Here is a 9994-nt window from a genome sequence, read left to right as displayed (position 1 = left end):
TTGTGCCCAATAATAAATAAAATGGCTGTTGTGTTGTGATGGATTTTCACTGTGTGTCTGGCTGAGGTGGGGGTGTGTGTGTGTGTGTGTGTGTGTGTGTGTGTGTGTGTGTGTGTCTGTGTCTGTGTCTGTGTCTGTGTCTGTGTTTATGTGTGTGTGATTAGCTATTTCTCAAGTGCTGTACACTGTGTTGATTTGAACAAGGTCCCTGACTGTTCTGGAATTCACCAATTGCCCTAGGCTAGCTGGTCAGCAAACTCCAGGGATGCCCCTGCCTCCGTCTCCATGCTACCACACTGGGCTTTCAGCTCAAGGTTTTATAGATAGAGCAGGAGTTTTCAAAATGAAAATAGAGAGAGATTTAGGTTTCGTGTTTTCTGTTTTCTTGGGATCTTTGTGTGTTAAAGAGAGAAAATGATTAGTAATGTGATTCATTTGAATCCGCAAGGGACGAGTTCATTGCAGTGAAGCAGTCATGGCCTGGGTCTGCCCAAGATATGATCCAAAACCCAACATGCTTGTCAGGTTTTGGAGATGCAGATATAATGCTCGCACAGTTCTAGGTATAGAGACTGAGGAGACAGTTCAATCTGGGAGTGTTCATCTTGTAATCATGAGGACTAGAGTTCAATCTCTACAACTGATGTAAAACAAAACCAAAGAAAAGGCCAACTATGGTGGCACAAGTTCCTAATCCCAGCTCTGGTGGGACAGAGATAGATGGATGACTAGGACTCTCTGGCTAAAAAGCCCACCTACTAGTGAAAGACCCTGTCTCAAAGCCAAGCCAAAGCACCTAACCAAAAACGGGGTGAGTGGCACTGAAGGAACAATAGGCAAGGTTGGTTTCTGAACAACAGCTTACACACACAAACACATAAACATTGAACAGTTATCAGAGCCTGTGCACATATAGTATGCATACATACATAAACATATATACATACATAAACATATAAAAATCTTTTGAATTTAGAATGTTTCTAACTTTGGGTCTTTAGAGAGTCATCTGAAAGGCTATGTGAATACTGAAAACCCTCTGAAGCAGTTTTGGTAAGGGATATCCAACCTGTGTAATATCTCAGAACATGTCTCAGGACACAGTGACAGGTCATTGACTACAAATCATGTGAGCTAATTTTCAACTGTTCCCTGTAATGTCCCAAGTCTAACTAGAGGCAAAGTCATATACACAATTTCTCTTTCTTTCTTTCTTTTTTTTATGACTGAGGATTCTGGCTCCAAAGTGGATCTCTTAAGAAAATGGCTCGCTCACCTTTATACACAATACAGCTTGTACCCAACCATAGCTATTCTGCTCCACACTCATTAATTGCTAATTAATAATTCTAATGTACTCATTCACAAGGATTTAGTTACCAAAAGGTAATTGCTTAAGGGTGGTTCAGTGGTTAAGAATCCTGGGTGCTCTTCCCTCCTCCATTGTTGGTGGGATTGCAGACTGGGACAGCCACCCTGGAAATCAGTCTGGAGGTTCCTCAGAAAATTGGACAGTGAACTGCCTGAGGATCCAGCTATACCTCTCTTGGGCATATACCCAAAAGGTGCCCCAACATATAAAAAAGACACATGCTCCACTATGTTCATCGCAGCCTTATTTATAACAGCCAGAAGCTGGAAAGAACCCAGATGCCCTTCAACAGAGGAATGGATACAGAAAATGTGGTACATCTACACAATGGAGTACTACTCAGCTATCAAAAACAATGACTTTATGAAATTCATAGACAAATGGAATGAACTAAAAATTATCATCCTGAGTGAGGTAGCCCAATCACAGAAAAACACACATGGTATGCATTCATTGATAAGTGGATATTAACCCAAAAACTCAAATTACCAAAGATATAATCTGCAGATCACATGAAACTGAAGAATGACCAAAATGTGGATGCTTCACTCCTTCTTAAAAGGAGGAACAAAAATATTCATAGGAGGGGATATGGAGACAAAGTTTCGAGCAGAGACTGAAGGAATGGCCATTCAGTTCCTGTCCCACATGGGTATACAGCCCATATATATAGACAATATTGATGAACCGAAGAAGTGCATGCTGACAGGAGCCTGACATAGGTGTCACCTGAGAGGCACAGCCAGAGCATGTCAAATACAGAGGCAAATGCTAGCAGCAAACCATTGAACTAAGAAACCCTTGGTCCTGGCAAGGCTGGATCCCCAAGTGTAGGGAAATGTTGGGGGAGAAGGGGAAGGGAAGGGGGAACACCCTTATAGAGAAGGGGTGGGGGATAGGTTAGGGGGCTTATGGCCAGGAAACAAAAGAGAATAACATTTGAGATATAAACAAAAATATTCAATAAAAAAAAAAGAGTACTGGGTGCTCTTCCAAAGGACCTAGGTTCAATTCCCAACACCCACATACCAGTTCACAGCTGTCTGGAACTCCAATTCTAGGAGAATCCTATGCTGTATAACAGACATGCATGCAGGCAAAACACCACTGCACATAAAAATATAAATCAATTAATCCATTTAAAAAAGAATATATTAAAAAATAAAAGATTGCTTATTTAGTAAAACATACCTTGCTGCCACAAACAGTGTTGCATTGGCTTCAAGGACGACACCTTGGTTTGCTTTGGATGTCTAAGTATACAGTTGTTAAGTACCTATAGAAGCCTTCAGTCCCTACCCACAGCTGCTAATGGAGACTTACTAAGCACTGCATTGTCAGCAATTTCCTGGACTGAGTAAAGAAATGAACTCCGATTATGAAAGTCAAACATCCCTTGATTCCCTCCCCCCACCCCAAATCAGCAAGAAACCAAGCAGCTCTGTAAATCTAATCTTTCCAGTCCCAATGTGTGTGGTCTCCAATTTCATTCTTCTGTGTCTTCAGATTCACCTTGTTTATTTATTTGCTTTTTTGTTGACTCTGTGTGCGTGTGCGTGTGCGTGTGCGTGTGTGTGTGTGTGTGTGTGTGTGTGTGTGTGTGTACTGGGAGGTACATGTCAATGTGGTTTGTGAATATGTGCATGTAGCTATGCATGTGCTTATGTGTATGGAGGCCAGAGGCTGACAATGCATATCTTCCTCCACTGCCTTCTGCCTTGTTTTTTTATTTTATTTTATTTTATTTTATTTTATTTTATTTTATTTTATTTTATTTTATTTTATATAAGGTCTCTAAGTGAGCCTGAAGCTCACTGGTTAGTCTAACTGTACAGGGAGCTCCAGGGGCTCTTGTCTCCACCCTCCCAGCTCTGTACCTCCATGCCTAGATTTTTACCAAATTCAGATCTCCATTCTTACCTGGCAGGCATTCCTAAAAGAACTGTTTCCCAGCACTAACTGGGGATTTTGTATCTAATGCCTGAAGTTAAAAGTTTAAAAGTCCCGTAGGAGACATTTCTTAAAATTTCCCTCCCTGCCACCATCTCAAACAGGACCTCCGTTCCTTGTTTGTCCCTGAGCTGCTCTTGACCTCTCCAGTAATGTCACTTCCTTCACTCCTGAAGTCTGTGCCAGACGAGACTCCTTAGCTGAATCATTTTAGAGAGGTCCTTTTGGAAATGCCTGTATCCTGTTCTGAGAAAAGAAAGCACATCTGTCCCTTTGCAAACCAGACACCTCCAGTGCGTTCACTGTGTCAGGAAAGGAAGGTTCGGAGGCCATTACTTTGTAAGATTTTTTTCAGGTCCTGCTGCTGACCAGCCGCAGTGCATCCCTGATGCTCTGGGCTGAGGAGTGCTCAAGTGGCCTGTGTCCTGAGAGCTGGAATTTTTTTCAATGAGTCATCTGGTTTTTGTTCTAAGCTCAGCTTTGAAATGAAAGTTTCATCCTGTGAAACTTCTGGAGGTGTCAGCAGTGGCAGGTATAAGAGTTTGCATTGAGAGACGAATAGGAGACAAATGGAGTAATGGGAGTAGGTGAGCAGGTGAGCCAAGGCCAGCGATGTAATTGGTGACCTAGGAAGACTGAAGCCTGCTGGAACACTGAGTGACCCAACCTTTGAACTCATTAGCAAGGCACCTTTGGCAGCCACGTTCACAGATACAGATATGAACTTGACATCTGTCTAGGGCAAGACCAAGTGAACTCATTGAAAATTCCAAGCAGGCTTGGTCCTGTGAACTTTGGTCTTCCGGCAGCCATCTAATTATTTTATGAGTTCTTACAGTTCTCTGAGAGGGGAAAAAATAACTTGCCTCAGAAGTACAGTAGCCAACACTGTTTCAAGTTACGATCTCTTTGTGCACTACAGGAAGCTAATAGCACTTTAAGGAAACTACAGAAAGACGCATCAGCACTTTCAATACATCCTGGCTTCCCAAGGTAGATGGATTCTGAAGGAATCTGCTTGAGGGTGAAATCGGGCATCTGCCTGAGCCCCTGCCCGCCCGCAGCCCATTCCATCTGCTCTTACACAGGACACCTTCCTGTCCCCTACATTGGCCATCCGGGATCTTTAGAAATTAGAAAGAAAACGTTGTTATTAGCAAGTGGGTTCTGAGTGTGTCTATGCAAATAGCCCTCTGAGAACTTAGGAATTCTACGAGCCAGGTTTACAGCTTCTGGTCTGACAGTACTGTGTGCTCATGGGGAAAGAAAGGAGGGGACGGATGCCAGAAACTTCCAGGCCAATGGCACAAAACATAGAGTTCCTTCACTCTTTTGTTCTGGACCTTTAGAGACCTAGCAAAAATATCCAGACTTAGGGGTGGAGATCTCTGAAAGAAAAGCTAATAGTCTTTCTCCCTTTCCTGTGTCTGTATGTGTTCATATATGTATGAATTATGAGTGCATGTATGTATATAAACATTTGGAGGCCCAAAGTTTGAGTTCAGATATAACCCTCAGTTGCTCTATACTTTATCACATGTATGTATGTATGCATGCATGCATGTATGTATATATGTATATATGTATACATTCATATATATGTGTGTGTATGTGTATATATATACATATATATACATACATACATACATATATATACATATATATATATATATATATACACTGCATGTATATCTATGAACCACATATGGGTCTTGTTCTAGTAAGGGTCAGAAGACAGTGCCACAGCTCCTGGAACTGGAACTACAGACAGTTGTAAACTTCCATGTAGGTGATGGGACTTGAACTTGGAACTTCTGGAAAAACATCAAGTACTCTCAACCACTGAACCATCTCTCTAGCTCCTATGATCATTTCAATAACAAGGTCTCTCACTAAACCGGGAGCACACAATTTAGCTCGGTTGGCTAAGCAGCCAGCTGACACTCAACATTTTTATATGGGAAGAAGGAAGGGAGAGGAGGGAGAAGGGAAAGAAGGAAGGAAGGAAGAGAGGAGGAGGGGGGGGAGGGAGGAGGGGGAGGGAGGAAAAAACTCCTGAGAATATATCTTCTCATATAAACAGCTCGTCGTCTGTTCTAACAATCACTCTGTGAGCATGGAGTCTCCTTTGGGAATATCGTAGTTACTGTTCTAATTAGCACAACTTACAGAAGGAAACATTTAGTTGGGATGGCTGACCACATCAGAGACTGGGTCCATGACCATCATGGTGAAAAGCATGGTGGCATGCAGGCTGGCACGGTGCTGGAGGAGTAGCTGAGAGTTTGCACAGGCAGCAGGTGGGGTCTGAGGGGAGACAGAGAGAGACAGAGAGAGAGCCTGATGTGCTGATGTGGGCTTTTGAAACCTCAGATCCCACCCACCAGTTACACACCTCTTAATCCTTTCCAATAGTCCAGTAACTAGGAACCAAACATTTAAGTAATTGAACCTGTGGGTACCATTCTCATTCAGTGAGTTATCTGGAAGAGTGGTTAACAGTAAAGCTGACCGTGTGGAGGCCCTGAAGTGAAAAAGGCTGAGATTCTGCCTTTCTGAGCCTAGAAGACAAAAGCACCTCCCTACAGCCCATAGCTGAATCCAAACACTATAGTATACTAAGGGAAGGACACCTAATTGAAGATGGGAACTGAGCTTCACTCCATCCAGTAAATACTGTCAAGACTGAAGCCCCCTTTTACAGAAGGACACTGTTCCTATATTAGATACTTCTCTGTTGCTTTGATAAACTACTACAACAAAAGCAATTTGCAGAAGAAGGAGTTTTATTTGAGCTTACAGTTACAGGGAGGTGAGGATCCATCATGGCGAGCAAGCATAGCAGCAAGTGACAGGCTCAGCAACAGGAGCTGAAAGACGAGAGCTCACTTCTCAACCATAAGAGTGTGAAGTACGGAGCACGACCTGGAAGTGTGGCAAGACTACTTACACACAAATACCGGCCCCAGTGCTATACTTTGTCTAACAAGGCTCTACCTCCCAAAGGTTCTATGACCTCCCCAAAATGGCACCACCAACTGAGACCAAGTGTTGGAATGCTTGAGCCAGAGGAGGATATCTCTCATTTAAACAACCACAGCTTCCTAACTTCCAAAATTGTCTTCCTTTCATTTTACCTTTGTATTGAAAAGTCCTCAGTATGCTACTACTTACAATGAAGAAGTTTGAGGAGGAGAATGTGATGGGCATACTGGAGTTTGGGTACTAACTGAGGCTAAACGAGATTGTGCTCAACACTTACAGATGCCTCTCAGGTCTGTCCTAACACATAATCAGCACACTGAGCAGTTGACCCATGGGACCATTTATTTTTCCATTCTTTTCTATCGTGCAGTACGACAGTGCCAGTCTAAATTCCAGAGATTGGTTAAAAACCAAACTTTAATACATATGGAAGGCTATAGCTTGAACCCCGTCTTGTGCAGAGAACCCACTCTATTGGCTGCCATACTACAAGGCACTCTTCATACAGCACTAGAGACATGAGAGCTGGTAACCACAAAGATTATATCATAGCTATTCCATCCCAGATGCACCTCCTACCCAGTCCTAGACTTAAAAGAGGCTTATAAGATGACAAGGACATTTCATTCTGAGATTTTTATCGTAAGATCAGAAACTCTATATGACAATCATATTTTGGAGACTATCTCATTAGCTTTCGTAAACCACTTTTGCATCTTAGAAATTAAATAAGAAGTAAATTTTGTCAGAAATTTCCTACGTAAACTTCTTATGAAGATTAAGATAAAATTGACTGAATGCATCATATCATATACATAGTAAATATATATATGTATATATATGGTAAATATATATGGTTTTATATGCATATATATGGTTTTATATTTATATGAGCATAATTGAGGAAGACACCAGACATTGACTTCTAGACTTGACACATACAAATACACAAACACACAAACACACATGGACACACAAACACAATAGGTTGCGATGAGTTTTGTCACTACATAAAGTAGTAGAGGCAGAGCAGCCCTACCCCTTCTCCATAAGGTGTCTGGGAAACACATATCACATGCCTATTGCTTCTCTGACCCCTAAGTACATTTCAAATAAACTGACTTCACTGTCCAATCTAGAGGCTGAGGACTGGGTCAGCTGCCTAGTGGTGATAATTCACGCAGGAGACACGCCATCCCCTTTGTCAGAACAGCACTCCAGTCTGTTACATGTGCTCATTACTCACTTTATTTCAGTTAATAAACTTCACCTAATTGAAGCTGTATGAGCCCCAGACTGAAATAAAGATAATCAAAAATAATCACCGGTCTCTTAACGGCGGCTCCTTTTTCTCTCATCACTCTGGAGACCTATCTGGTGTGTATGGCCATGCAACTGTGTCCACCTACCACGGACCATTAGGAGGAGGAGGAGACAGTTTCATATTCAATTAAAGCTCATCTTCATGCAGTTCGCAGGATATTTAATACACTGTCTTCAAATGTATCGTTTTTATTATTATTAGTGTGTGTGTGTGTGTGTGTGTGTGTGTGTGTGTGTGTGTGTCTCCACACAGTGTCAGGGGCAGGAGCACATAGGCCATAGTAGGCATGTAGAGGACAGACGACAACTCTGTGGAGTTGTTTTCTCTCCTTCCACCTTCCCATGGGCACATGCAGGTCACCAAGCTTCCAAATCAAGTAAAGGCCTTTTCTACAAAGTCATCTCACCTGCCCTGGCCTTTAGATAAATTCTAAATAGTTCCCTCAGGATGCTTCCTTTCCTCCAGCTCACATCCAAATAACAACCTTCTTATCGTCTTCTCTGTCAGCAAGCCTCAGGGCCATCCTTTCTCTAAGTCTCTAATTTCCCTCTGTGTTTCTCTGTCAGAATCGCACTGCCAGATGAGAACATTGGACAGCGGGATTGGAACCTTCCCCCTCCCGGACTCAGGAAATCGCTCAATGGGACGATACATATGCCAGCAGGACTCCCCAGAGGACACTGATCCCCTCCTACCTCTCCAGCCAGCCCCTTCCATGCCATCCTCTGCCAGAGCCCAAACCCTTGACCGTGAAGTGCCTTCCTCCACAGACAGCCAGAGCTCCTCAGAGTCCACGATCATCCATTCCGTATCTGACCCCAGCATGATGGCCAGAGGGATGAGAGCCTCACAGAGTCACCTTCCCAAGCCCACCACCTCAGGTAAAGTGCCATCTATTTTTCTATGAGATTGCGTGTCCCCCCTCCCCCATAAGAACATGTTTGCAGATGTACCTGTGAAACTACCCAGCAGAAGACAAGTCACTCAGTGACCTGTGCCCCACTGAAATGCAGACTCATGTCAATCTCTGCACGCCCTCAACCAAACAATGAAGCAACACCTGAAAGACCTTATCAGGGGCTGGGGCGATGGCTCAGTGGGTCTAAGTGCTTGAGTTGGCCAACACTAGAACTCTAGTTCAATTCCTAGAACCCATGTTTTAAAAAAAAATTATGTCTGTAATCTTAGTGCAAGAATGTTAGAACAAGGCCAAACCTAAGGTTTGCTGACCAGCCAGTCTAGACTAATCAGCTAAATCCAAGATAGTGAGAGATCCTCTGCAAAGAGCCTGAGGAGCAATAGCCAGTTTCTGTCTGATCTCCATACAACAGAGCGCACACACTTATTATGTGCACACACATATGCGTGCATGGACAACTCCCCAACATCAACATGCACATACTCAAAAACATACGCACATGTGCTAATTGACAAAAATAACATCAACTTTTAGTGTTAAGGAGGAAACATTCATAGAAGGAAAGATCAGACCAACAGATGGCCACGTAAGTTGATGAAGTAAAGCATGCAGTGTACATTCATGGGATTTTATCTTAACAAAATAACTCCACATAGAATATGTTGGCTATAAGGGCTGGAGAGATGACTCAGCAGTTAAGAGTGTATACAGTTCTCGAAGAGGACTTGCGTTCAGTTCCCAGAACCTTCACTGGGCAGCTCACAACTGTCCATAACTACAGCTCGAGGGGATCCAATGCCCTCTTTTGGCCCCTGTAGGTACTGCACTCATGTGTGTATAACCTGCACAGAGACACATCTATATGCACAGTTAAAACAAAAAAGAAATCTTTTCTTTTAAAACTATATTTCGAATATAGTAGAACAACAATTTAGCCCCAGTACATTGATGGTCCTGAAACATGTGCCCTCTACCCAGAAACTGTAAGTCTTCTGTCATATTTCTACCTCACTCCTGTACATTTGCATGCTGCTGAGCCGTAAAGACTCAGCTTGATTGATCAGCAGCAGAGTGCGTGTTGACTGCAGAGGAGAGTAGCTCGCCTTTCCATGGAGACCTGCCTGCAGTCAGTGGAAAGAAACGTTTATGACTAAAGACAAGGCCAAGCTGAGGGTCAAAGGTTTTTTTTTCATTGTTCACTCGATTAAAAATATTTATTGCACACTGAGATGATGTTCAGTACTTCCTAACTCTGGCTCCTGTGGCTCTGACAAGATGTGTATAAGCACGAGAATCGGGCCCGTAAGCCTAAATGCTTATGTTTATGGCTAGGAGATCAGATAGGAGCTGCATATGGAGGTTATGCTATGGGTTTCTGAGAAATTAGAAGAGAAGGCTGTTAATTAAACAGGTCTGAATGGACGTATCAGACTCTTCCTGTGAC

General features: G+C 42.9%; 1 protein-coding gene across 1 annotated transcript in view; it reads left to right on the top strand.

Annotated features, from left to right (window-relative positions):
* The window catches only part of Nckap5 (NCK associated protein 5), a 555868-nt gene that overhangs the window by 480993 nt on the left and 64881 nt on the right, over positions 1-9994 (top strand). Inside the window, exon 12 of the mRNA XM_032914699.1 lies at positions 8198-8512. Coding sequence (XP_032770590.1) covers positions 8198-8512 — 315 coding nt within the window. The remainder of the gene's footprint in view (positions 1-8197; positions 8513-9994) is intronic.

Source organism: Rattus rattus, chromosome 10 (genome assembly GCF_011064425.1).
Source record: "Rattus rattus isolate New Zealand chromosome 10, Rrattus_CSIRO_v1, whole genome shotgun sequence".
In the NCBI taxonomy this organism is placed as follows: domain Eukaryota; kingdom Metazoa; phylum Chordata; class Mammalia; order Rodentia; family Muridae; genus Rattus; species Rattus rattus.
Note: the sequence above shows the minus strand (reverse complement) of the source record. Positions and strands in the feature narration are given on the sequence as shown.